We start from the raw sequence: 27,537 nt of genomic DNA, 5'->3' as shown, positions 1-27,537 counted from the left end.
CACATGCAAAATTACTCTGGACGCTTCTCACAGGCCGACGGACTAGTCGCGCAGCCTGTTCGGCGCTCGACTTTCCCGCCGCTGGAGGGGCGGGGCCTTGTGGCCCCGCCCCCGCCGAAGGCCCCGCCTCCGCAGGTTGATGGCAGCGGCAGCTGGGACTGCAGCGGCGCCCGGCCCCGGGAGTCACAGGCAGTGGCCGGAGAGCGCAGCCGAACGCCCGGGCCCCAGACGCCGCGGACACCCGGAGAGGCAATTCCGGCGCCCTGAAGCCTCCCTCGGCCTTCAGCGCACCGCCAAGCCCCTCCGCAGAGAAGTCGCAGCGTGAGCACCCCTCGGCCGGCCCAGGACCAGGTACTCCCCCCCCCCACCACCGCCGCCGCAGCCAGTGGAGCGGGCGGGGTGTCTGGCGGGGACAGAGGTCTGCGCTCCCTCCACCCGCCCCCGCCACCGCCGCCAAATTCGGTCCCGGGCGGGGCGGACTTGGCGTCTATATTTGGCCGGACAGCGGCCCGCGCGCCCTCAGGGCGCAGACACCTCGTCTCCCAAGAACGCAGTGCCGGGGCCGGAGGAGGGTGCGGGGAGGCCGGAGGCCGGGCCTGAGGCCGGGGGCTGCAGAAGCGGCTTGAAGGGCACAAGGATGCCCGGTGCTGGGGAGGGGCTGGAGGCAGCGGCTGCGGCTTGGGAAGCGCTCGGTGTGGTGCCTGGGGAAGAGCTGAGTGCAAGCTCCTAGCGGGAGAAGAGGCACCTCACCCTCCCCATTCCACTTCTGAAAATCCGGCTCTGGCCTGGGGAGGGGTTCGAGGACCCCAGCCGCAAGAGTTTAGCAGGAGAGAGGACCCAGAGGAGAAGTGGGACTGAAGTATGGCGGGCAAAAGCCAGAATACCGTGGTGAGGGCCTCTTAAGAGAAGCCGGTGCGAGAAGGGTGGGAGGAGGACATCTACCTTACGGCGCGTTCCTCCCACTCCCACCCGACCCCCGACAGCATGGGAGGAAACTGAGGACAACAGGGGCAGGATGGACTCAGGTTAGCTGACAGGAGGAACTCCTCCTTGGCAAATTTTTAGAAAAAGGCAAACCCCATTCGCCTAACCTATGCCAGAGATGCTGAACTTAGAATCTTGGGGGGCTGCAGTCCTAGCCCCTCAAATGGCCTTAAGCCAGGAAGTCTCTGATTCTGGACAAGACGCCTCTGGGAGATAAAACACTTCGGTGAAGAGATGCTCACCCAAGGCTGGCAGCGGAGGGCAGCCTGGTGTTGAGGCTCCTCCCAAAACCGCTTGAAGGTCCAGGAAGCTTTCAGGCCCAGTTAGCTTCTGCTGTCGGCCCCAGTCTAAGGGCCGGTCTCTAAGGAGAAGTCAGGTCCCCAATCCAAGTCCCTCGAACTAAGCGAAGAACTCCCATATATTAATCGCCTTGAAGAAAATGCCTTGCTTCTAGGACCAGACTCTATATTAATTTATACCTGACTCTTGGCAAGATAATCCTTCTCACTTGCCACTCCCCCAACTCTTCCTCCCTCCCACAGCTACAGGACTAAGGACCAAAAGCATTTCTGGGCACTGAGATCCTCCATCTCTGCCCCCAGCTATGAGCCGGCGCGTGGTTCGGCAGAGCAAGTTCCGCCACGTGTTTGGACAGGCAGCAAAGGCTGACCAGGCCTACGAGGACATCCGTGTGTCCAAGGTCACATGGGACAGCTCCTTCTGTGCCGTCAACCCCAAATTCCTGGCCATTATTGTGGAGGCTGGGGGTGGAGGTGCCTTCATCGTCCTGCCTCTGGCCAAGGTGAGGGATGAGGGGAAGGAAGCAGGTGGAGGACACCGACTGTGACTCCTGGGGACTCCGGACAGCAGCCTGTGTTCTCACCTAGCTCCATTCCTAATTTGGCAGGACAGTCTAGGTGGACTGACTGCTCCCTATCCCCCAATCGCTCTGGGACCGATTGGGAGGCTCCCTCACCCCTCCCAGAACAGCAGCATCACATTGGTCCCCACCCACACACAGCCCATCCCTTCTCCATGCAGCACCTTGTACCCAGCAGGGACCTGGAGGGGGTGATAGATAGTTGGGAAGCAGTGGAGTCAGGACCTGGCTGGCTTCTGTTTCTATTCTCCTGATGCCACCCCCCTTCATATTTCTGGCCTCTGGATCTTTGTACCCAGCCCAGGGTGACTGCTGGATTAAATCACACCCCAGAGAAGCACAGTGAGGACAGGGTCAGGCTCTATCCAGAATCCTTGGCTGCCTCCCCCTTTCTGGTTCTTGCAGTGAGGTAGAATGAGAGCAAAAGGCAGGGGGACATGACATATCAGGCCAGAGCCCCCAATACTCCAGGGATGGGGGCCAAGCAATGACCATCACCTTTACTGAGCAGCCTCAAGGCCCTCAGCCATCCCTACCCATAGGCTGTCCACTCCAAGGCATGACCTTAACCTGGATTCTGGCCTCTACACCTTGTTAGGAGAGGCCCCACAGGTGGCAAGGTCAGGATGAGGCCTGACAATAGCCAGTGATTCACTCCAAGACAATGCAGACGCCATCCAAGGACACCATCCCCAGGGCTCGAATTTCAGTGGGAGCCACCCCCTCCCCCAGTACAACCGCCATTCCAGTGCCACACAGCCACCCCTCTTCCCTGCCGCCTGGTCTGGGTCGATGCCAGCCCCTGCAAAGGCCTCAGAACCCCCACAAACATACCATAAAGATTAAAAATAGATGGGCCTCAGCTCAGGTTGGGAGATAGCAGGCACGAGGAGTGCCTGCTGCTTGTGGTTCCAAGGTAAAGCCAGTGACTAGGGAGAGATCTGCCCAGTGCGGCTAGGAAGGAGCTATGCAGCCCTGCACTGCATATAACCTTACCTTGACCTAGTCCATCAGGGGTTTCCCAGAGATATTTCAGGTGCAGGGGACAGGCCCAAGAACAGCGTCCTCCAAGGAGGTGTTCTTGGAAGAGCACTGGACTGAGAAGTCAAGTCTTGGCTCTACCAGTATCTTACTCTGTGTCCTTGGCTAAGTTATCTTACCTTTCTGCCTCTGATTCTTTGATTAAATAACTTAGACTCTGCCTTCAGGGAAGTAGAGGAAGTAGGCTGTCTGGGTTTGGAGGAGCAGAGAGGGGGTGAGTTCTGCAAAGAGACAACAGATAACATACAGTTGAGATGTAAACAGGTCCACTCCCCCCGCCCCCGAAAACACACAGGAGAATAGCCCCGTATCTCCTTCTCTGACCCCTGCAGACAGGGCGAGTGGATAAGAACTACCCACTGGTCACTGGGCACACTGCCCCTGTGCTGGACATTGACTGGTGCCCACATAATGACAACGTCATCGCCAGTGCCTCAGATGACACCACTATCATGGTAGGTACCGGGTGGATGCTCCTGGGCTGTGGGGCAGGGGAAGTGGGGAGGGCGGCCTCACCTGTGCTGTGTAAGGTGGTAAGGGAGGTGCTGAGTGCCAGGACCTGCCCTGCCCAGCTCCCAGGCTATTTTCAGCTACATGCCCACCCCCTCCCAGGATGCACTGCTTAGGACTAATTATAGCCGTGGCCACCTTGGAGCGTGAAGAGCAGGGGGGCAGTGTTCTGAAGTCTCCCTGCTCAGGGGAGTAGCGAGGTCTCTGGAGAGCTGACAGCGCCCCCTCCTGGCTCCCTGCCGTTTCCCGTGCCCCAGGCGGGCACCATCTCATATTGTCCTGCATCTGACTCTTACCTGGCTAGAGGGCCGGGCCGGTGGAGTTGCGGTGGAGGTGGGGGATTACCGGAAGAAGTGAAATCTCTCAGTCGTGTCCTGTTCTTTGTGACCCCATAAATTTTAGCCTGTAACCCCATGAACAGGCTCCTCTGTCCATGGGATTTTCCAGGCAAGAATACTGGAGTGGGTTGCCATTTCCGTCTCCAGGAAGTAGGGGAGGAGCAGTGATGAAGCTGGCTTCTCATCCCACCTACCCTACGCCTTTTCCTTCCACCCAGGTGTGGCAGATTCCAGACTATACCCCTGTGCGCAACATCACAGAGCCCATCATCACACTGGAGGGCCACTCCAAACGTGTGGGCATCCTCTCCTGGCACCCCACTGCCCGGAATGTCCTGCTCAGTGCAGGTCTGGGGGGCTAGGGAAGGGGCCCTACCATGGATCGGGGGCGGGGGAGGGGGTGGGAGTGGCAAAGGCAGGGCCCAGGTGATGATGTCTGGCCATTCTGGGCAGGTGGTGACAATGTGATCATCATCTGGAACGTGGGTACTGGGGAGGTGCTCCTGAGTCTAGACGACATGCACCCAGACGTCATCCACAGCGTGTGCTGGAACACCAACGGGAGCTTGCTAGCCACCACCTGCAAGGACAAGACCCTGCGAATCATCGACCCACGCAAGGGCCAGGTGGTGGCGGTGAGTGCCTGGCCTGGCCACTCCCCAGCCCCTACATCAGGGGGCAGCTGTCAGGCCTCTGTACCCGCCCTCCCCTGAGCCCTGCTTCCAGCGCTCACCTTTTCCACCTCGATCCCAGACCCCAGTCCTCCCTTTAGCCCCCTGCCCTAAGTAAGCCCCTAGCTCCGCTGGTCTCTGCCCGGCTCCTGTTTCCCCCCTTCCCTGCATCTCAGCAGCCCAGATGAGGGCTGCCCGATTCGAGACTGAGGAGGGGAGAAGCTGCAGACTCTATCCTCCCACCAGACCTTGCATGAACCTGAGCCCCCGGACCCCTCTCCTCCCAGCCGGCACGCCTTCTTCCCGGGTCTGGACCCAACCCTGGCTCGCAGGCAGGCCCCTTTCCAACCTAGTTGACCAGCCGGGTGGAGGGTTGGGGGCCATCCCCGTGCATTGTCTGTCCCAGCTGGGTGGCCTGCGAGGGCGGTGGCACCTGCCTCACCAGCCTCAATCTAACCCGGGGCTCGGGCTGCGCGGGACACTGCCCGTCGGCGCGTCCAGCGCGGCGGGGCCGGGCGGAGCCGTGCGCGCTCTAACCCACTAACCCCGCGAGCAGGAGCGAGCCCGGCCTCACGAGGGCGCCCGCCCGCTGCGGGCCGTCTTCACCACAGACGGGAAGCTGCTCAGCACCGGCTTCAGCAGGATGAGTGAGCGGCAACTCGCGCTCTGGGACCCGGTAGGCCAGGCCGCACGCGCTCACTCCTTCGCTGGGTCAGCTGGGAGCGCCCTCCCCGGCCGTGGCCCGCGTCCAAGAGAGCCGAAGCGGAGCGGGGAGCTCCGGTCTGGGAAGAGCCTGGCCGCGCTCCGGGGAAGCCCACAGACATCTCCCCTGCGCTGAGGGCGTTTAAGGGCTCAGCATCTGCAGAGACGCGTGCGCGCCCCGCGCTCTCCAGGCCTGGGGCCACCCAGGGGGACCCCAGGAAACTGAATATTTAGGGCCCCTTTTGTCTCCGCCCCCGCCCTCACACCTAAGTCAGCAAGTTGGTTGCCCGGCCCTCCAGGCTTCCCAGGGCAGGCAGCTGGGTGACGCCTCTCCCTGTCTCCTCCCCCCCTCCCCAGGAGAGGTTTGCGGCCCACGAGGGAATGAGGCCCATGCGGGCCGTCTTCACGCGCCAGGGTCATATCTTCACCACGGGCTTCACCCGCATGAGCCAGCGAGAGCTGGGCCTGTGGGACCCGGTAACGCAGCTGGACGCTTGGGGTGTGTGCCCCGGGGACTGGCATCACGGGGGAGGGGCCAGGCGCCCCACCACCCGCAGGGCATGCCCACCTGGACAGGGCTGGAGGCTGCTGCCCCCTTGGCAGCGCCTGCCAACCCCACACCCACCCCTCTGCCCAGTTTTGCTGCGTCGCCTGAAGGAGCCCACGCTGGCGCCCCTACCTGGTGATGCCGAGTCCCTGGGGGTGGTTTGCGGTGACTGCATGCAACGGCACAGGGGTCTAGGTGCGGGGGACCAGGAGTGGTGTCCAGAGGTTGGGTCTGCAGTTTCGTTCACCAGAGCTGCCTTGGGAGTGCGAGGGCGTCAGGGAGGGCAGGCAGTGTCCAGGAGCTTGGGGGCATCCGGAAGCGGCACCGAGGGCAGGCTGGGGCTGGCGGTTCACGCCTCCTGTGCTTGGGCAGAACAACTTCGAGGAGCCAGTGGCGCTGCAGGAGATGGACACAAGCAACGGGGTCCTACTGCCTTTCTATGATGCCGACTCCAGTATCGTCTACCTGTGCGGCAAGGTGCTGGTGGCCGGGAGGGGAGAAGGGGCCGGTCGGAGATGAGGGGGGCCTGCCCGATACGGCTCTGAACGGACTGGTTTTGCAGGGCGACAGCAGCATTCGGTACTTTGAGATCACTGAGGAACCGCCCTTCGTACACTACCTGAACACCTTCAGCAGCAAGGAGCCGCAGAGGGGAATGGGCTTCATGCCCAAGCGGGGACTCGATGTCAGCAAGTGCGAGATCGCACGGTCAGCAGATTTGCCCTTCCTGCTCACCTGCCTCTGTCCCCACATCCCATCTGGGAAGACGCGGGGGCTTCCCCAGGCGTGTAATCTTTGGAAAGGAGTGGGCTGGGTTGGGAGGTTGGGGTCGAACAGACTCGTTTCCAGTGCCAGCCACAACACTACACGCTTGACATTCTCTGAACTTAAGTTTCTTAACCTGTTAAGGATGATAAACACCCTCTCAGAGGCGTTTTACCAGTTGGATGTGTTTAAAGTGCCGTGCATCGTAGGCGCCCCGCAAGTGCTGGCTTCTAACCCCTTCAGTTCAGTCGCACAGTCGTGTCCGACTCTTTGCGATCCCCCTTGGTCCCCAGCAAAAGTGAAGGGAGTGGGAGCCTGAGCGGTTGCTGATCCCCGCTCCCTTTTAGGTTCTACAAGTTGCACGAAAGAAAGTGTGAACCCATCGTCATGACTGTGCCCCGCAAGGTGAGTTGATCGCGAGAGGGTTGGGCAGAGCTCCGAGGCGGAAGGGAGCGGAGCAGGCCGGACGCTGCGCTTGTTCTCCTGTCTCCCTACCCCCGCAGTCAGACCTGTTCCAGGACGACCTTTACCCAGATACTCCGGGCCCCGAGCCGGCCCTAGAAGCAGATGAATGGCTATCAGGTCAGGACGCCGACCCCGTGCTCATCTCGTTGAGGGATGGTTACGTGCCTCCCAAGCACCGTGAGCTGCGGGTCACCAAGCCCAACATCCTGGACGTGCGCCCGCCCTCTGGCCCTCGTCGCAGCCAGTCAGCCAGCAATGCCCCCTTGTCGGTAAGGCCCCGCCCGGCTCCACCGAGGCCCAATCTGCAGCCCCCTACGGCCCCGCGCCCAACACTTCTCCGGTCCTCTTCGTCCCGCAGCAACACACCCTGGAGACGCTGCTGGAGGAGATCAAGGCCCTGCGCGAGCAGGTGCAGGCCCAGGAGCAGCGCATCACGTCTTTGGAGAACATGCTGTGTGAGCTGGTGGACGGCACGGACTAGCGCAGCGTCACCAGGGAGGTCCAAGCCAGGAGGCACAACGGGGCGGAGCGCCAGCACACCCGCAGGCCCCGGCTTTGGGTCCCAAGCTCCGCACTCCGCCCCCTAGGCCCAGGCGGGGACTGGGGAGGGAACTCCCCCCTTCGTGGGAGTTCTGGACAATTGCAGAGACTCGTGTCCGTCTGGCGCCCGCCTGGCTGCATACCTCATCCCGGATTTAGGCACGAGCTGGCCTTGGAAGGGCCTCAGCAATGGTGCTGCACCGCAGGCAGTGTCCCCTTTGTTCCTCGCCCAGGGCAGAGAAAGTGCTTAGTGTTAGCGCAATGCTTGGAGATGGTGGGGAGCTTGAGATTGACCTCAAAGCGGTAGCTATTCGACGGGTCTCCCCAGACTGGGGAAAATTACACTTCTCCCTCTAATCAGCTCACTTGACCCCACCACCCTGAGTGGTCAACTGAACGGGCGCCACCCCAGTTCTACAGACAGACACAAACTTTGGCTGTAGAGCCGGTCCCCCGGGCTACACCCACTAGTCCATGGCAGAGGGCTCCCTTCCTTCTCCCCACCTGCGAGGGAGAGGGCAGCTTCCGCGTGGCACTTTCTCAGAAGACCCAACCAGAAAACTGGCAAAAGGAAGCAGGTTCCACCTCCACTACACACACATACACACACACCTCCCAGCCCTCTGTTGTACACACACACACCCCTCCCAGCCCTCTGCTGTACACACACACACACACACACACACACACACCCTAGCCCTCTGCTGTACACACACACACAACTCCCAGCACTCTGCTGTGGCCTTGACTCTAGGAGGAAAACAAGATGCTCTGAATGAAACATTTACCAAGTGCTAAGTCTCTGCCTCCTGCATGGGTGGGGATGCGAGACCCCCAGCCTCTGTAAATGCCACCGCCAGAATCCTGGAGGCCCTGACAGATGAAACCCTCGGCTCAGGACCCACCAGACACCCTCTTACTTCAGAGCCCTCCCCACTCTGAGGTTCAGAAGGAACCCTCAGCCCGCGGGTGGGCAGTCTTCCCCAGTAAAGGCAGGTAGGAAAAACCTCGGGTTTGAAGCCTCTTTTATTTGTGCCTCAGAATCAGTCTGGTGCCCCTGGCATCAGGGAAGGGGGTGAGAGGAACAGCTTCTCTTTGTTCTTTTTCTTCCATCCCTTTTGTGTCCCTTCTGAGCCTCACTGGCTGAGCCAGGAAGGCCAGTCCGACAGAACCCAGACAAGGGTGTGCGGTGGGCCCCTGCCCCCGGTGGGGTCTGTGCTTCTCTGGGTGGGTGGGGTGGGGCAGAGGGGAGCCGGGGGTTAGCACCATTGGATGAAGGGTTTTAGAGTCAGCCCCTGGGTGGGGCAAGTGGGATGCACAACCACAGAGGGCTAGCAGCAGCTGGTGGGAAGGGGTGGGTAGTGGTGCCACGGCCCTGGGCGACCCCTGCCTTGTGTTTGCGCCGCACCCACTATGCCCCTCATTCGCCAAGACACCATGAGGGAGCCAGGCCTTGCCCAGACCTAGCCTCCTCCCTGATCACAAAAACGTGCCTTGGGGATGGGGACTGCAACTTCTGGCCGCCCCCAAGAGAAGCTGGGACCACCCTGAGACCCGGGAGGGGTGTGGGGGCTGGGGGAGCCTGGCACCCCGCTAAGTGCACTTGACGCTGAAATGCGGGGGTGGGGGAGGGGCTGGGCCCTGGACGTGCTGGTTTGTGTCTGGGACAAAGCGGCAACACAGCACGTGGGGAGCTCAGCTGCATCCCCCCTGGGGATGCAAAGGCTTCACGGGCAGTGTCCTGGAGTGGGGTCAGTGAGCAGAAAGGAGGACCGGCCAGAAGGAGCAGAGGACGGGGACCCTGCTTCTCTCAGGGCCGTCTCCCCCTCAGGACCGCCTGGTTCCACCCGTGGACCGGTCCGAGCCCAGGGGAGAAGGGTGGGAGGGGGGTCAGGATACAGCAAAGCAAGGGAACCGGGCCGTACCAGCTGCCTCCAGGGCCCTGGCCCGGAAAGGTACTCCGCGGCCGGGCCGAACCCCTCCCCGTCGGTTGACGGGTGCGCCGCTGCGCCCGCGAGGCGACCCCTCCGGTCTCCAGACGCGTCTAGGCGAGCGCGCGCGCGGGGCGGTCCTCGCTCCGGGGCGGGTTCCGCGGGGCGTGGCCTGGGCGCCCGGCAGAGGGCGCTACTGCTCGGTCAGGGAGAGCCGCAGGATGCGCTCCAGCTCCTCCTCCTCCTGGCGCGCGCGCCGCCGCCGCTCCTCCTGCTCCTGCGCAGACAGCTCCATGGCCAGCCGCAGCTGCTCGTCGTAGCTCCGGAACACGTGGCCGCCCGGGCCTGGGCGCGGGCTGGGCCGAGGGCTGGGGACCGACGCCAGGGCTGCGCGAGGTACGGGCTGGCGCTGCGGCGTGGGCGGAGCGCTCCTGCGGGACAGGTAAAGAGACGTCTAGGGCCCATCTGCCCAGAAGCGCGGCGGGAGGCAGCGTGGAGGCCCTCAGACACCGCAGGCCTCGCCACCCACCAGAGGATCTGTGAAAGCTCTCAGGCCGCCTTTGGGTTGGGAAAGGACGCCACCTTGACACCAGCAGGGTCCCCAATGAGGGGACCGTGGTTTCTGTGGGCCATGGGGGGCTGCCCAGCTGGCAGTGGCCGGACGCGCTGTGGACAGGGTCCCGGTCGTGTTCTCTATGTGTGTGGAGGCGGGGGTGGGGGCATAGACGCTTCAAAACCCTCTCAGGACGGGCGGGCACCGACCTGTCCTGCCGGCGGCCTTCGTAGGACATGGGGTGAGTGCCCGGTTTGCTGTTGGTGAGCGCCTCCCAGATGGTGACCTGCGGGGCGCGGTTTGAGCCCGTTAGCTGTGGTGGCGGCGCCGTGGTCCCGGTGGGGAACCTTCCGCGCGGCCTCCGGGGACGCACCTGGTCGTACTCACTGCCCGCCTCAAGCAGGCTCTGCTGGATGGCGAACTGTAGCAGGTCGTCGTCGTCTTCGCGGGTGGTGGCCTCTCGCTGGCCGCCCAGCACGCTGTAGCCGCGCGGGGCCTCGAACAACGCGGGGGAGATCTCGCAGCCGCGGCACGAGGCTGGGGGCGCCAGGCCGGGGAGGCGGGGAGGGGGTCAGAGTGGACCAGACCGCCCCCTCCCGCCCGCTCCCCGGGAAAGCGCTCGGTGGGGGCCAGGGGAGTGGGGGTAGTGAGGGCGGGCTCGGGGTCTCACTGGTGGAACTGGAGCTGCTGACGCTGGAGGAGTCGCTGCCTGGGGAAGGGGTCTCGCTGCTGGGACTGCCTCTCACCAACGGCACCGGCTCGTCACAGCCATTGAGGTTCCCGAAGGTGATACGGGCGTTGAGGATGTGGAAAATCGGAATTTCTGAGGATGAGCAAACCCATCAGGCGCCACCCCCACCCACTCCCTCCCACCGCGGGTACCCCCTCTTAACCTCCTAAGAAGCCCCACTCTCCCCAGAGCAGCTCAAGAGGAACGAGAGTAGAGGCCTCACCAATCTTGACGGGGAATCCTGGAGGCAGGCGCAGGGTAATGAAATCCCGGAGCTTGGCGAAAAGTGCGTTGCTGACGGCCATGAGGTCAATGATGGGGGCCACCTGCTCACACAGGGACAGGGGATGCTCCTCACACAGCCACAGCTTGGCCTTGAACCTGCCCCCCACCCCGCAGATACCAAAGGGTGAGGGCCATTGTAGAAGCCACGACCCCTCCCCCAGCCCTGCCCAGCCCCAGCAGGGGCCCTCACTTCTGTGTTTTGGTGGTCAGTTCCATGGGGCGACCCATGTCACGGTTTCCAAGCTCAAAGTTGGGGTTGAAGTACTCTTCTGCAGTGATGGCAGTGGGGTTGGCTTGGCTCAGGGTCTGAGTGATCAGGGTCTGTACCACACAGGGAGGAGCTCATGAGCCCTTCTCAGTTCCCGAGGCCAGGCCAGCCACCTGGTATTACAAGCCCCAAATCTGTCTCCTTTCCCCCCAACTCCCCACCACTGTGGAGCCGACAGGGCCTTGGGCATTGTGGAAAGAAAGCAAGTCCACACAGGATGCCTCCTCCTGATCCCCATCCACGCCCTTCTACACAGGGGTACCCCTGGCACATACTCACCCCGTTTTGGGGGCCCCCATGCTGCTCAGCAATTCCCAGGAAGGACTGCAGAGGTGTCTTACAACCTACGAGAAACACGACATCTCAGAGGACACTGCAGCCCCTCAGAAGGGACAGCACCCAAGACCCAGGGAGGAGGCTGGTCCCTGGTGGGGAGGGAGGGTGGCTCACCCACACCACACACTCAGGCAGGCACCTTCACCTGAAGGTGCCTGAGGACTCCAAGGGGGCAGGGGCAGCTGGAATAAAAGTAGGCCTGGGGCTCAGGACAGACTTCCCCAAATGTCACTCTCCAGGCTGTGACACTGGACAAAAAATACCTGGGAGCAGTTTGGGGGTATGCATGTGTGTGTTTTCCTTCGGGGGCTTCCGTAGTAACTTCATTTTGTTCTCTTGTGAGGTGGGAATTCCATTTTCCCACTTTAAACAGACTAACTGGTGCCCAGAGAGTCAGGTGTAGTATCAGCGGGCACAGAGAATTAGCAGCAGGGCCCATGTCTTCCTGCCTCCGGTGTGTCCTATTAGACTGGAATGGCTGATAGTATACGTGACATCCCCCCACCCACAAATCCAGTGCAGATATTAGTAATCAATTACAGCATCCCTTCCCATTGAGCCCAAATGATGCCTTAGAATCTTATCAGCACTCTAGGCAGCCACTACCAATCACTAGGATTTGGCATTTTAATTGAAGCCTACTTGCCTGAGTAAGCTATCCGGACTCTTGCTAGTGTGTCAGAGGAAATACTGATTAGAGGGGCTCATGTGGGAGCTGGTTCCTCCCCATACCCCTTTTCCCCATCCCCCACCCACCTCTGCCTGATTACCTTTGACCTTGCCCTTGTGCTGTTCTGAAAGATGCTCTGTCCGTGTCCGCGTGATGAGCTCCACGTTGGATGCCCCATATACCTGGGGACAGACGAGGAAAGGACTCGCTGACAGCTTTGGTACTTCTGTCCCTGCCCCTGCCCCCAAGGGCATCACAAACATTTCCTTTAAGGAATGATCAGGGGAGGGAGGTACCATTTGTTCCAGTCCAGGCCTTTGGGCAAGTAATTATATGAAGTTATTCATTCATTTTCCTATTCATTCAACAGACATTTTGTGAGGACCATTTCTAGGCCAGGCACTGAGGCAGGCATCAGGGATACAGTGATGAACAAGCATGGCCAGACATGATCCCTGTCCTCTTGAGGCTCACAGTCTTTTTGAAAAGACAAGAAGACAGTGGATGGTAATAACCCAGTGTGACATGTCCTCTAGATGGAGAAGCACAGGACTGTGGGAATAAAAGGCAGAGACCATAACCTAGCCTGTGAACCAGGGAAGGCCTCCAGGAGGAAACAGCAACAACATAGAACCCTGCACTGGTTAGCCTCTTCACCATGTGACCCCACGTGGGTGATGTGAGGGTCCCATTAGTGACTGTGGGAGACCTCCCTCAACAGTCTGCTCAGGCATGAAGGCCTGGCTTTGGAGTCAGCCAGCAGATCTGGCCGACCTTGTGCCGGTTACTTAATCATTTTAAGCTTCTGCTTTGTCTTCATAAAATGGGCCAGTACTCTACTTCATAGAGTTGTTGTGAAGATTAAATGGGAAACCACAGAAAGGTTGATTAAAATCAACCTTTTGTAAACCATCTGTAAAGTGGGAATAATATAAGCACGTACCTTAAAGGGTTGTTGTGAAGATTAAATGAGTGTGTGTGAGATATACACACATATGTACATAGACATGTGTACATGTGTACAATTGACACACATACATACATGCACATACATTTAAAATGTCAAAACAGAGCATTGCACGTGAATGTAATGTTTTTGTTTTACTTGCTACATCATGTCTGACTCTTGCAGCTCCATGGACTGTAGCCCACCAGGCTTCTCTATGGGATTTCCCGATCAAGAATACTAGAGTGGGTTGCCATTTCCTTCTCCAGGGGATCTTCCCAACCCAGGGATCAAACCTGCATCCCCTGTATTGGCAGGCAGATTCTTTACCCTGAGCTGCCAGGGAAGCCTGAATGTAGTATTAGGTGGACCAGTAAAGGCCAGCTCTTCTCATCAGTTGCCTGTTAGTCTCAGGCTCTTCCCTCCAGACTGTATTGTCTCTGTACCTCCAAGGCTTAGAAACTGGTCAGGAAGCCCCTGTCCCGCTCACTGTAGGCAAGAGTGTGGTGGATCTGGCACCTCGGAACTGTGACCTCACCTTGGCTTCATACCCATTCACTATCTCGGTCTTCTCACTGCGCCAGCCCAGGATGCCTGTCTTGTTCCTGGGGAAGCAGAGTGGTCTAGGTCAGGGGGCACCCACCAGGCTGGCTCCAGGCTTCCCAAGGCACGCCCACTTACCTCTCAAAGGAGATGTTCCTGGTGTCCAGTTGCGTAGTGACGACAGGTGCAGTGAGCCGGCTCAGCACCTGCTCCTCCGTGGGCTGCGCAGCAGCCAGCAGCAGCTCACGGTCCTGCCCGGCCAGAGCCAGGGTCTCCGTGTACACCACGCGGCGGTCGTGGTCAATCTCCATAACCACGGCACTCGCGTCTGCCAGCCCCAGAAGAGCTCAGGGAGTCAGGGCTCACGTGGGGGTGTCCCCAGCCTCCCCACCCGGCCCTGCCTCCCACCTGCCTGACCTTGGCCCCTGAAGATGAAGCTGCGGTTCCCTCGCTGCCACGTCATGTGGTCAAAGCCCAGCAGTGTGGTGTCTACCCGAAGGTTCTGTCCACTCTTCCACACTTTGTAGGTGTCACTGGGGCAGATCTTGGACACCAAGGGCACTGAGTGGATGAGAAGGTCAGAGGTGGCTTCAGTTTGCCTGGCACACCAAACCCCAGAACATGGGGGTCAGGGGTGTGTCTGGGAATGGGTAAGGGAACTGGTGGGAAAGCAACCTCTCCCCCAACTAGCAACCCCCAACAAATGCAGACCACAGTCACTCAGATATGAGCAACCTAAAGTCGGAGACAGGCATGAGTCAGCCACCACTAAGTCCCTAGTATTCACCATTTAATTCATTCAATCTTGCATCCAGTCTTCTAACAAATATTTGTTAAACACCTCCTCTGTGCCAGGCACTGGGGATACAACATTGAACAAGACAGGACCCCTGCCATCTTGGAGCTTACCTTCTAGCAAGGGATGACAGGTAACAAACAGACAAATGAGCCAGTCATTACAAAGTGAAGGAATTAATAACGGAATGGAGGCAGCGTGGAAAGGCCTCAGGAAGAGTTAGTGTTGAGCTGAGAACTAAAAGGTGGGAGGGAGCCAGGGGCGCGCAGTGGGAAGAAGGCTCCAGGCAGGGGAGCAGCAAGTGCAGGAGCCCTGGGGCGGGAGATGACCCGAGAGGCCCCTGGCAGTCCCTCTTACCCCAGCTAGTGAACTCCCATTTCATCTCCACGTAGAAGTCCTGGGCCTGGAGGATGAAAAGGAGAGTGGCTACGCCTGCACTGGAGACAGGGTTCGAGGGCCACGGTGGGGAGGCGAAGAAACTGGCCCTCACCTTGCGCAGCTTCTCCAGGAGCACGGGGATGCCCGCCAGCCGCTTCACCACCCGCTGGTAGTCCCGGTACCGCAGCACCAGCTGCACCAGCTCCAGGTCCCGGGTACTCACAGCTTCCTGAAGCACTGGGGGTGGAGGTGGGGGGGTGGGCAACGTCACAGGGCAGGACCCTGCCTAGGGCTCCCTGCAGCCAACCAGAGGTGACGATATGGTGCCGGGAGACCCAGGCTGTGGGGTGGAAGCGAGCAGGGGTGCCCACCTGTCCAGCCGCTGCGATTCTCCCTGCCCACATCTGCGCCGTGCGCCAGGAGCACGCGGGCACACTCGAGGTGCCCCAGGGTGGTGGCCAAGTGCAGGGGAGTCCGCCCCCGGGGATCCAGCTGCTCAATGTCCACCTGGAGGAGGTGAAGCGGTTGCCCTGGTCACGTCATGAGGCAGCCCATCTAAGCCTGCCTCAGGATTCCATTAATGATGGAATCAAGGCAGTGTGGAAAGGCCTCCGGAAGATACAGCAATGAGCTATCTGTCTCTAGGCAGGCAGCAGTCACCTAGTTGTCCTGCCTTGCCTGTCTCAGAAAGCAATGGGAGAGACAGGCACAATGAGCTGGGGTCAAGTGGAAAGGGGCTTGCAGGACAGGGCAGGAAGTAACTCTGAGAAGGGGAGGAGCTTCCTTTCCAGTTCACCTAGGTGCCCTGACTGGGCTCACTCTTCCAAGGTCCAGTGGTTTGCCTGTGACGAGTAAGCTTGGGGCTGAAGGGTGATTTAGAGAGGCTACTGGCCAGGGAGGGCACCTGAGACCTGTCCTAGGTGTCCAAGACCACACCTTCAGGAAGGGCCACCAGTTTAGATCACTGACATTATCACTGTGAGGTTTTAGCACAGCTGCAATGATACATTACCAGGAATAAAAGACTATGTTCATGGTACACCTTCAAATCCATGTCCTGTGCCTATGGGACACTAACATTTTTTAAAATAAATCCTGTTGTTTTGTGAATAGCAGTTATATTGCATGAGATTTTTGTTGGGTGATAAAACCGTATGTTTATTAAATATAAACATTTAGATACACTTCAGGAGACTAGGACTTCTGTTTAAATATGTGAACTGACCACATGCATGTAACTACTCTTCTCTGCCCCAAAACTTGATTAAAACGCCAGGGAAAGGCTTCTATGCCGACATGAATAAATAACTGAAATTACCATCCCACCCAGAACAGAGAAAACTATTGCTTGAAATAATTGTTTTCAGACATTAGGCAACAATTAGTCCAGGACTGTGATCCCCCAAGTAAGACAAACAAGGTGGGACCTATGATTGCCTAAGTCTCTACTTGGAGGAATATTTCAAACAGCCATTCAGAGAGGAGAATCCCCAGCAGAGCATGGTAGTCCACTGAGGAGCTGAGAGATAGCAGCAGGGAGGCTGAGGTAGTTAAAACTTGCAGGGCAGAGTTCCAGGAAAAAGTAAGCTATGTTTTGTTTTGTTTTGTTTTTTAAAGAGCTCCAGAAATCTGCATGTGGTTCTTTTGAGTCTTTGCTAAATATTAAACTTCACATTTTTAGAGAGAAACTGAACAAAACCAGGCAGAAAAGAAACAACAGACTCAAGGAAAAAAATTCTCAGAGTTGAGCCATAGCAGGGAAGCATTCAAGCTCCAGCCTGCTAGAGTAGAGAACTCTTGTTGATTACCCAGGGTATTCAATAGAGAGGTATTCAAAAGAAGGATTATACCTTAGAAGTTGTTCAGATACCAGGCTGTGTCCAACTCTTTGCAACCCCAGCCTGTCCTTAAAGACCCACCCAGGCCTAATTTTAATAAAGATAAAAAATAAACTCAAAAGGATCAAATTGCTTTGCCAGTAACTTAAATTAGGCTGCCAGAACAAAGCCTAACACTCCTTTAAATGAAGACAGCAAAATCCCGATGCTTAACATCACAGCATTTACAATGTCCAACGTCCAGTTAAAAATTACTAGATATGCACAGAAGTAGGAAAATATGACCCATAATCAGGAGAAAAGTCATTTAATAGAAACATTCTGACATAATAAAGATGAATGGCTCAATGTGCTCAAAACTTTAAAGAAAAACAACATTCACAAAGGAAAAATTAGGAGATAAAATGTTCTGAAATGAAATTTTCACTGGGTAGAGTTAATAGCAGATTAGACACTTCAGAATGAAAATAAGTGAATTTAAAGATACAGCCACAGAACTATACAAGCTGAAGAACAGAGGAGAAAAGAGGCACTGAAAAAACATTCAAATAGCCCCAGCAATTTGTCAGACATTATAAGGCATTCTAACATATGTATAATTGGAATCCCACAGGATCAGAAAGGAAGTGGAGGAATAAGACAAATTTAAAGAAATAGCCAAAAAATTTCCAAATTCCATTTAAAAAAACAACAAAACAACCTACTGTAGTGAGTTGAATACTGGTGCCATCCCCCCCACCAAAAAAAACACCCCAAAAATATATCTACATACTAACTGCTAGAACCTATGAATGTGACCTTATTTTGAAAAAGGGTCTTTGCAGATACAGTGAAGGATCTCAAAATGAGATCAGCCTGAATTATCCAGGAAGGCCCTAAATCCAGTTTTCTGTGTCTCGGTAAGATGCAGAGAGACGTTCCATGTGAGAGGAGGCAGAGACTAAAGTGGCGCAACCACAAGCCGAGGAACGCCGAGAGCCACAGGCAGCTGGAAGACGCAAGGAAGGGTTCTCCCCTAGAGCCTTTGGAGGGAGCGGTGCGGGTATCTTGCTTGAGTTTAGACTTCCAACCTCCAAAATGATGAGAGAATAAATTTATTATTTTAACCCACCCTGTCTGGTAATTTGTTGCAGAAACTAATAAAGTGACAAATCCACAGAACCAAGGAACTCAATGAATCCCAAGGAAGATAAATACCCAAAAGCCTACACCAAGGCCCATCATAATCAAATACTGGAAACTAGTGATAAAAAGAAAATCTTAAAAGCGTTTTGAGAAATGAGACACACTATGTATGGAAGGACGAATACAAGAAATTCTACATTTTTTAAAAATCAGAAACCATGCAAGCTAGAAGACAATAGCATGAAGTCTTTAAAGTGCTGGGGGTGGGGAGGGGATGGGAAGTGTCAACCTCGAATTCAATATCTTGTGAAAAATATACTTCAAAAATAAGGGGAAATAAAGATTTTTGTGGACAAATAAGAACGAAGAATTTGTCACCAGAAGGCATGTAAGAAATGTAAGCAATGTTAAATGAAGTTGTTCAAGTAGAAGGAAAATGATACCAGATAGAAACTTAGATCTACACAAAGGAATGAAGATTGCCTCAGAAGGTAAATGTGGGACTTCCCTGGTTGTTCAGTAGTTAAGAATCTGCCTGACAGTGCAGGGGTCTCAGGTCCGATCCCTGATTGGGGAACTAAGATCCCACAGCCCTCGAGGCAGCTACCCTGCAATGAAAGATCCTGCGTGATACAGCAAAAATCCCACCTGCCACAACCAAGACATGACACAGCCAAATAAATGTGTTTTTTTTAATAATGCCAATAAAATATTTAAAACCCACAAGAAAGTGGCCGGAGCATTACAACTGACTTAGGGGAAGAAAGGGTACTAGAACCCAGCCATTCACAGAGGGAAACCCCAGTCAAGCTAGAGACCCCCACTTAGCACCCTTAAAGGTGAAGAGCATGCAGGCAGTGGGAACAGCAGAGGTGAGAGAAAGGCTCAGAACTGAATACTGGGGGGCCTGGTTAAACTTTAGAACCCCTGTTTACCTCCCCAATTTTGTAAAGCTGGGAGATGCCCCCCGTCCCGGCTTCTCTCCATGGGATGCCAGGGGGTTTATCCTCTGTAGAAATTGTGCCTGAGAGACTTCCCTGGTGGTCCAGTGGCTAAGACTCTGCACTCCCAGTACAGGAGGCCTGGGTTTGATCCCCGGTGAGGGATCTATTAATCAATGATCAAAGATCCAGTGGGCCACAACTAAAGACGCGATGCAGCCAAATAAATAAATAAAAATAAATGTTAACTAAATTGAGCCTGATATATACTGAACTTGGTCTGAGGATGAGGTCATGAGACTGAAAACTGATGAACAGTGTAAGTCCAGTCCCCACTCTGCCTGAAGTCCTCATCACTGGCAGCCAGGCTGCACGCTGCACTGTCCCATCCCGCCCCTAGCAGGAAAGTGGAGGAATCTTTCTTGGAGAAACCAGAGGCACCAAAGACCTCTGGGTACAGACATTTGGGGATCCTAACAATAAGCAGGCCAGTCATCTTAGAGCAGCACCCGTGTATTAATAAGCTCCACGTCTCCATCCTTAATTATACTCTAGCAGCCAAGGGTGACCGGACACTGCCGGTCCAGAAAGCTGCCCAACATGAAAGAAAGATACCAAAACATGCAGATAGGTGCTAAAAACACAGAGGAAACAACTGTCGATGCAGGAAACAGAAAACTGGAGGCAGGGACAGTCATTTACACCCTCAGAAAAATACAAAAAGGAAACTGAATCCATGAAACAGAACTTTCCCTTGCTTTCGCCACTCCAGCTGTCCCTGGACAGCTTCCCCCATCCCAGTTCCCCCATCACAGTAAACAGCACCTCGGGTCACTCCCTTTGCAGGAAAGACTTTTTCTCTCTTTTTCTCTCACCTTCCATATCTAATCCACCAGTAAAATTTGACCTTATAGGCTCTACCTTCAAAATAGATCCAGAGTCATTTTAGCTGTTACCACCTTCAGGCTACCCTCCTGGTCGTAGCCACCCTGTCTGTCACCTAATTCCTCCCATTCCTCTCTTGGTTCCTTAGGTCTGTTCTCTCTAGGGCCCATCACAGGTACCTGTAAAATATTATTCCTCAGGTCCCGATGCCCTTTAGCTCAGAACCTCTCCGTGGCTTCCCATGCAGTTGAGGATAGAATCCTGAATGTCTCTGAGCTCACATGCTCTCCCATCTCTCCAAGCTCCACTCTGGCATGTTGGCCTTCCCTGGAACCATCTTCTTCTGGGTCCTGGTAGCCACAAAGCTTCCTCCCTCGCTTTATTAAGGCTACCGCTCAGATGTCACCTCCTTGGAAAGGCTGTCCCTGACAAGCCAGCTCAAGTGACAGTTGCTATTTGTCTGTCTGTTGTCCCTTCTGCTCCAGCTCTCTTTCAGCATTAAATTGCCTGCTTATTTCTTCACTGTCTCCCTCTCCTAGACTGTATGTAAGCCCCATAAAGGAACTGTCTGTTTTGTTCAGTGCTATATCCCCAACTCTAGACAGTGTCTGGCACATAATGGGTGCTTCATAAATATTTATTAAGCAAATGCCTAGATGACTATTTTTAAGGGACATGGGGAAGGAGGGCAAGGCAGTAAAGAGTAAAATTGATTAGCTAGTAAATAGCTGTAGAAGTATGTTGTTTATAATATGAGGCAAATAAATGAACTGCCTAAAGAGTTCAAAGTGGTTGCGATCTGGGGGTGAGATGCAGAGGTGAGGGAGGTAGGGAACTCCTTTGTCAAAAATAAAACATTTTAAGTGATTTATATAATTTGCATAACCTTCCGTTGGCATTTTCTTGTCTTTAAATATACAAGGAGCCTCAAAATTAAAAAAAAAACAAACCCAAACTGTGCCCGGCTCCTGTGCCCTCTGAGCTGTAGCTTGGAGTCCACCAGCTCCCCAGAGAGGAGGGCAAAGCATTATTTACTCTCTGCCTCTTACAGGTTGAGCTGGGCCCCTCAGGGTCCAACCTGGGTGGAATCCTGAGTCCTGGGATAGGAGTGAGGCAGCATCCACAGACCCCGAGCAGGCTGGGTCACCGGGGTGTCAGGAGGAGGGCTTCCCACGGGCCGCAGCTGAGCCATCATCCTCCCACCGGCCCTGCCCCAGATGCTGCTGCTGCTGCTAACAAGGCCCCAGGGAGCCAGCAGGGCGAGCCCCAGGGCTCCAGATGCCGCCCGCCTCCCCCTCCCTCAGGTGCTTCGGCTCCAGGCTGCAGAGGCCGGTACAGGCCAGAAAGGGGTGCCCGCCCTACCCCTGCTCCTCCGGAGCTCTCCTGGCAGCACTCCCCAGGGTCCCCAGGGCCCCAGTGTGTTCCACAGCCACGGTGAGCCCTGTGTACTGTCAGCCAGGCTCCAAAGAAGATCCCCTGCACCCATTCAAAGCTGGGCCCTCGGTGGAAGCGGCACCTTGCCGAGGGCCCAGGTGGGAGAATTCATTAATTTCCTCGTCAAAGGCCTGCTGCTGTTTAATTGCTGGAATGAAAAGGTTTCCTGTGAAACCCAACCCCCAGCCCTTAGAGGATAGAAGCTGTGCACCCCAGCCAGCCTCAGCTGGAGGCCCAAGCAGGGACTTTCGAGCTTAGGAGCTGAGGCTCCCTGGGCATAGTCTCCCTGTTTCCATTCAGGCCCCCGTCTGCATACACACACACACGTGCTCCTGCATCCACAGGCACGGTACATGTGCACCCGAGTGTACAAGGGCATGTGTCCAGCTGCCCTCCAGCCTGCAGGCTTCTACTCATGTGTAACACACATAGATGCCAGCACATTTGCACATGGACACTCCTTGAACCCACGTGCACTCGCAGAGTATTTTTCGAAGTTGTTTAGCAAGTCTTTTTGTTAGGTGAAATCTTATAAGAGCGCTATACAGTAAACGCAGGTGCTGGAGGAGCAGATGGGCTCCTTTCCCTGCTCCACCCCCACCCCAGGGAGGACAGCCCAAGTCTGGTGTGGCCACCACCGCTTCTGTGCTTTCCCACCAGGTGGGCCTGAGCTCTCTCAAGGGGAGGCGAGGCAGGGTGCTTCCCCGTGGACAGTGGAGCTGGGCCCGTGAGGATGGCACCTGCTGAGTCCCCCTCCATTCTGCCCCACGCAGCCCCTCCCCCTCATCCCAGACACATTGATTTTTGGTTTCGAGGGTTTGTGGCTCCCTCTCCCGAGCTTCCCAGCTCATCAGCTGTGGTGACAGCCTATACCAGGGACTGCCTACTTTGCCAGGAGATGCAATCACAGGTGCTCCTGGTCACAACAGGTACCTTGGGTGGGACAGCCTCTGTCTGAGCATCCAGGGGCCCCACAATCCCAATCTCACCGGGGTGTCAGGTCAGAGAGATGACCTGGAGAAATCAGGAAGGAGGACTATGGTGGAGGCGGCCGCCAGAAGAAAGAAAATGTTCCCCTAGGACCACCATCCAGAACCCTCCAGAGTGGTTGCTGCCCAAGAAGAACCTTGCTCTCCTTGGCCCTCCCACAGGGAGCTATTCCTGTCTAACCTCCACCACCTACCCCCAGGGAAGCCCAGGGACTTGTAGCTCCAGAACCAAGGCCATGCCCAGTTGTCTGGACCTCAGGCCTCATGCCAGCTAAGGGAGAACTGGCACATCCATTACCCTACAACCTCCTGCCCCCTCCCAACCTGGCAGAGCAGGTGCATGGCAGAAAGCAGGGCACCCAGCAACCGCTGTATTGCTGGGCATCGGCTAGGGGCGATCATGGACACCTCCCTTCAAAAAAGCTCTACTTAGCACCTCCCTCTCCCCACCACACCTTGCCGCCAGCCCCTGTGAACTTGCTCAGAAGGCTGCCATGCCATCCCCCTCCTCCTTGGCCAGCACTGCCAAGCCTGCCCACGGGAGGGCCTCTGCGGGGCTTTCTTGGAGTGAAGAGGAGACTGCTATGCCAAATGAAGACCAGGGAAACCCAGCTGCTGTGTGTTTGAAGAAAGCCTAGCTGTTTTCTGTGACAGTGGGTGCCAAGAGGACCAGAGATCAGGGACCCCCAGATGAGATGCCTGGGGTTGACGGTTTCATTAGGATGTTAGGTGGCCGCCCCCAGACCCCTCACCTGCAGGAAATGCCTGGGGAGGGGGCATCCTTAGCTCTCCTAGCGAGTCTGAGGCCTGGAGAACTAAGCAGTGCACATCTGGATGCAAGGATTCCGTCCAGGTCAGTCCTGGAGTCGAAACTCTGCCTGGGGGCTCTCCCACCCAGACTGACTGGCATTCCCTTCTTGGCACCCTGGTGCAAAGGAGAGGACTGATCTGGCTCCTTCGTGGCTGAAGAAGGGTTTATCCTCAACCAGTGCCCTGTATCCCCTCAGGGCTGGGATCAGGGCAGGCAGTGTACATTTCAGGAAGACACAAATTCACCAGGGTAAGGGGATGAATGGGTGGGGTTGGGGCACACCTGGTTCCTGCAGTAGCCTGAAGGGACCACACTCAGTGGTCCAAAGAAGCCCTACCTGCAGCAGGCTCTGGCACCCCTCTCCAACCCCACCCCAGCAAGAGGACTGCTGACCCAAGGACTATCAATCAAAAAGGCCTGGGTGAAATGGCCTTTTCTTCTAGGGCATTCTGCCTCTCTCCAGTCTCTGCAAGGAGAAAAGCACCCTCCTCTTGGGCAAGGGAGCACGATCAAGGTGTTCTGGACATTCAGCCACTAGCCTTCTGCCTAACAGTTCTTCAGCCAATCATCAACCATCCCACTGGGAAGTTCCTCTCAGGTCATACTTAAATCCCTCCAGCTGTACCCTCCCTCAGGGTTGTGTCTTCTCTTGCCCTCAGGGGAGGAAAGCAGAGACAAGCCAGAAGAGGCTGAACTGATTTAGCCCCCTGAACATCACACTGCTTCCCTGTTCACACTTGCATCAGCACAACGGGGTCTTTGGGAGGGCGTGGGCTGTGCCTGGTTTGTTCATCTTTGTCCCCAGGAGCTACCACTCTGACCTCGATTCCTTTACCAGTCCGAGGAGCAACCTGAAGCGTCCTTGTGGAAGTGGAGGGAGAATGGAAGCGGACACCCCAACCAGAGGTGAAGGCTCAGGCCGCCCCACCACTTCCTGCGCTTGCCGCGCACAGCCGGGTGTCGTGCTGTTCTGAGGGCCCGGAGGCCGACGTGAAGACAGGCGCCGACCCTCACCTCGCTTGCCTGGCAATGTCCTGCTCTCCACCTCACTCTTCCCTTGGGAAGCAGACAGCTCCTCAAGCTGAACTTCCTGTGACTCAGGAAGTGGCCCTCAAAAGGCATATTCCCCAAGGGGCAGCGCCTGAGGAAACCATTCCCAGTCCATGGCCCCAGGATCGCAGATCCAGGCCAGGTCTGCAGGCCTCAATGGAGATACACCAGGGCCAGCTGGGCCCAACTCCGGCTCCTGCCTCCCCACCCTGGAGGGCAAGTCGTTTCTGCCAGGAGAGCCTGCTGAGTTGGGAATTAACTGTGACCTGTGCCTGCCTGCCTCTGTCCTGAAGAATGGTGAGGAGACTCCATCCTTGATAATATCTTCTTGGAGGCCACCGCCCAGCCAAGGCTGGCTGACCCACCCATTCTCAATATTAGAGAACCAGGGAGCCGCTGTGTGAACAAAACCTCAAATCCTGTCGGGGGCCAGTGGGGCCCCGGCTTCCTCAGCACCTAGAAGCCAGGCCCAGCATCAGAGGGCAGGAGAGCGCCTTTCAGCACCTGGACAAGGCCCTCCAGGGCTTCACCCCAGAGGCTCTCCCTCTTCACTCCCCATTCCTGAGCAGGCGCTGGGGTCGGCGGCGTTCAGGGGTTCAGCCCAGAGTGAGCAAACAGATAAGCGCTCGTGGAGAGGGTAGAGGGCACTGGGTGGGGCAGGCACGCCTGGGAGTGTCCCGGCCTCGTCTCGGATCCTTGACCTGTGACCCCCTGCCTACGCAGGCCACCTCCGCACACTCACGCGGGAGGTGTTGCTGCCGGGCTGAGTGGAGCGGACTCTCCCACCGCGTGGAGCTCTGATGGAGCCGGCAGCCCCTCCCCGCAGCCCTCATTGCCCCGGCGGAGGAGGGGCAGGGCGTCCCCTACCCCAATCAGGGAGGGTTCGGAGCACGTGTGGACCGCCCGGCCGGGCCGGAGCCCAGCGAGCGGGGGCCGCTCCCATCATCCTCTCCAGGTCAACAGCACAAATGCGGCGCCGGCGAACAAAGAAGCGCTGCAAACTCGCCAGGGGGGCGGGACAGCCCGCGCCGCGCCCCCTCCCCAAGCCGGGCGGGCTTGCCGGGCCGTGGGGTCCTCGCGGCGCCCCGACGGCGCTCTTACCTGGCCGGCGCGGACCTCTTTCTCCAGCTCGCGGTGGCGGTTGTGCCACACGAGGTAGTGTAGCGGGTACTTGCCCTCGGGCCCCTTCCTGGCGGAGGCGTTGGCGGGGATCATCGCCCGCTCCTCATACCGGGGCCGCGGCGCCCGGCCCGGAAGGAGGGACGGCGCCAGAGCCGGGGCCCGGGGCCGCGGGGCGGGGGGCCGGCGCTGCCTGCTCGCAGGGCTGCGGCTCGGGCATGTGCGAGCGGCGCCGGCGGGCGGGGGTGGCGCGGTGCGGGCGGCGCGGGCCGCGGGCGTCCTCGCGAGGCGGCGGCGGCGGGCGACGCGGAGAGGCCCCCACCCGCCCGCGGAGGGCGCGGGCACTCGGCGGCGCGGCGCGGACTCGCGCCTTGCCTCCCACACCCCCGCGCACAAAGACGCCGCTCGGCGGAGGGAGCAGGCGCCCGCAGCGGGCGCGGGGGCGCTTGGGGCGCGGGCCCCAGGGACGCCGCCGCCGCAGGGACGCGCGCCCGCGGCCCTCGGCACCCCGTAGCTGCATAGCCCGGCCCTCAGCCCGAGCGATCGGCTAGGGATGCGGGGATGCGGGGGAGAGAGGAGGGGGACGCGGATGCCCTGGGCAGCGCTTGTTATCACTGGGCCCCGCGGCATCATGGGGCTTGTAGTCCGCCTCGTGGAACTAGGGGGTGGTGAGTGGCCGGAGAGTGTCCCGCACTTTCCCCCTGATCCACTGAGACAGTGGGGAGTCAGGCCTGGCCTGGTCGGAGGCAGTGTCCTGACGTCTGATGGACTGGGGTGCACCCCCACCCCCTGGCATTTTGCCTTTTGCTGGGGAGGGACGGGGTTACAGGCCTTCCTCAAGCATTAGGGGGCGCGGGAAGGTGTGGCCTTCAGGCTTGAGTTTGAGTCCCAGTGGAACGTGAGCAGGATCCAGATTCCAAGAAAAGAGTGACTGGTGGAAGGAGTCTTGAGAAAGATGCGGGGCATTAGTGTGCAGTGCCAAGGGTCATTGGAGCAACCAGAAATCTGGCATCTGAAATACTACGTAGGAGTCTTCCTGCCTTCTTTTAAAATTAAACTCCATCTTCTGCATTTGACTTTAGAAAGACGGTGTCTATTAAGGATGGGAGAACACACCCCTCCCCCATACACTGCTCTCTGCAAGGACCTGAGTGGGGCTGCGCAGAGACTGCAGCAGGTGGCAGCTCCCCACCTCCACCCCGTGTGGTCCCCTCTGGAGAGGAAGCACTGGTTCCAAAGACTATCTCCTTCCTGAATAACTCCAGGGCAGAGAGATCTTTCCAGAAGGGTGCTTGCAGATGCCTCGATAAAAGTGGAATTGCCCTTCAGGGCAGCCTACTGCAGGGGCTAGAAGGACCTGGGGTGTCCGAGGGAACCTGAATTCCTATTCCTCCTTACTAACTGCCTGACCTTAGGCAAATTGCTTAAATTTTCTCAGACCACTCATCTCTAAAATGTGTCTCTAATACTACCTGTTGGGGTTAGCTAAGGATGGCTACTGACCTGGAAATGATGCATCCCTCCCCTCACCAATCCCACTGGGCCAGGTGGCGGGACCAGGCACTGCGCCTTCTGGAGCCCACCTTAGAACAAGACAGGAATCAGGGATTCCATACCAGCCCCACTTAGAACAATCCAAGAAGCGTTTGTGTGGGAGGTGCTAGCGAAAGCTTGCAAACTCTCCGTGCCTCTCTCAGGTTTCTTTGTGTGGTCTTCTCTTGTTCCTCCTCCACACCCTGCGGTGCCAGGCCCCGGCGCGGAACATGGAGTGGACTGCCTCGCCCCTTTCTCCAGGCTGGGAGGAGCCAGTTGGCATCTCCCGCCGCCGGGGACCGCTGCCCTCCTCCACCACGAGGGGTCACCAGAGTGCCGTGGCTGAAGCCGGAGTTGGGGAGGGGGCTGGAGCGGGGAAGGGACGGCCAGGAGTGGCCAGGAGAATGCCTGTACATTTCCTCATTAAATTGTTTTTTACAATCTTGTTGTGATCCTCTTTAACTGTCTTGCTTCCTGAGATGGCGAAGTCTCCAAAGGGAAATTTGGAAACCCTTTTATCCCTAAGCCCCAGGCCCAGAGAAGCTCGTCTGTGGCGGGGCTGGGGGCTTCGGGAACAAAGTTTGGAGAGTGGATCCGTGCTTCGGCCACTCCCCGGTAGTCCCAGGGCCAACCAGGAGATGGGGCTAGCGGGGTCGGGGGAACAGAGTGACTCATCCTTCTTCCTCTGAAAAGGCTTGGAGCTCAAGGAGGCGGGGAGCTCAGCCTGGATTGGGGGGCGGGGGGGGGGCGGCATCCTCTGGGCAGCCGGAGTTTCTCTTTTCGCCAAGTGGCCCTGGACTCTAAACCCAGGTCGCTTTTCCCCAGCCTGCGCGCTCCAGCTGCCACGTGCTCGAGACGCGCCCACACAGCGGAGAAACAAAGACAGCCAAGCAATGGGGCTGCCAGCAGCCGCCTCGACATTTAATAAATGAA

The 27,537-nt window shown here is 57.3% G+C and overlaps 2 protein-coding genes and 1 long non-coding RNA gene across 5 annotated transcripts; 2 read left to right on the top strand and 1 right to left on the bottom strand.

Moving 5' to 3' along the window:
- Positions 128–8,449, top strand: CORO6 (coronin 6). Of its 3 annotated transcripts, none has more exons than XM_018064353.1 (11): positions 128–351; positions 1,527–1,786; positions 3,238–3,360; positions 3,972–4,101; positions 4,207–4,388; positions 5,484–5,603; positions 6,046–6,150; positions 6,236–6,381; positions 6,786–6,843; positions 6,942–7,172; positions 7,262–8,449. In XM_018064353.1, exons 2-11 carry the CDS (start codon positions 1,589–1,591, stop codon positions 7,382–7,384), a joined length of 1,416 nt encoding a protein of 471 aa, XP_017919842.1. In that variant the 5' UTR covers positions 128–351; positions 1,527–1,588; the 3' UTR covers positions 7,385–8,449. The 3 variants fall into 3 exon arrangements, with proteins under 3 accessions (XP_017919842.1, XP_017919844.1, XP_017919843.1); XM_018064354.1 differs by lacking the exon at positions 128–351 and adding an exon at positions 1,006–1,025; XM_018064355.1 differs by lacking the exon at positions 5,484–5,603.
- On the bottom strand, positions 8,452–25,275 carry ANKRD13B (ankyrin repeat domain 13B). The gene is made up of 15 exons (XM_018064352.1): positions 25,054–25,275; positions 15,251–15,386; positions 14,992–15,116; positions 14,859–14,904; positions 14,123–14,266; positions 13,844–14,033; positions 13,701–13,767; positions 12,317–12,398; positions 11,490–11,554; positions 11,133–11,263; positions 10,881–11,038; positions 10,598–10,750; positions 10,301–10,464; positions 10,137–10,213; positions 8,452–9,805 (listed from the first exon to the last, which is right to left on the bottom strand). Exons 1-15 carry the CDS (start codon positions 25,165–25,167, stop codon positions 9,568–9,570), a joined length of 1,890 nt encoding a protein of 629 aa, XP_017919841.1. The 5' UTR covers positions 25,168–25,275; the 3' UTR covers positions 8,452–9,567.
- On the top strand, positions 24,568–27,045 carry LOC108638260. Its single transcript, XR_001919684.1, has 2 exons — positions 24,568–25,107; positions 26,820–27,045. It is a non-coding gene; the product is annotated as an uncharacterized LOC108638260 (long non-coding RNA).

The sequence above is a fragment of the Capra hircus genome, chromosome 19 (assembly GCF_001704415.2).
Source record: "Capra hircus breed San Clemente chromosome 19, ASM170441v1, whole genome shotgun sequence".
Classification (NCBI taxonomy): Eukaryota; Metazoa; Chordata; class Mammalia; order Artiodactyla; family Bovidae; genus Capra; species Capra hircus.
Note: the sequence above shows the minus strand (reverse complement) of the source record. Positions and strands in the feature narration are given on the sequence as shown.

Coding starts and splice junctions, on each gene's coding strand:
- CORO6 (XM_018064353.1), top strand. CDS start 1,589: ATGAGCCGGCGCGTGGTTCGGCAGAGCAAGTTCCGCCACGTGTTTGGA. Junction 3,361..3,971: donor CAGATGACACCACTATCATG/GTAGGTACCGGG, acceptor CCTTCCACCCAG/GTGTGGCAGATTCCAGACTA. Junction 6,844..6,941: donor TCATGACTGTGCCCCGCAAG/GTGAGTTGATCG, acceptor CTACCCCCGCAG/TCAGACCTGTTCCAGGACGA.
- ANKRD13B (XM_018064352.1), bottom strand. CDS start 25,167: ATGATCCCCGCCAACGCCTCCGCCAGGAAGGGGCCCGAGGGCAAGTAC. Junction 14,905..14,991: donor TCCTGGAGAAGCTGCGCAAG/GTGAGGGCCAGT, acceptor TTCATCCTCCAG/GCCCAGGACTTCTACGTGGA. Junction 10,465..10,597: donor CAGCAGCTCCAGTTCCACCA/GTGAGACCCCGA, acceptor TGGCGCCCCCAG/CCTCGTGCCGCGGCTGCGAG.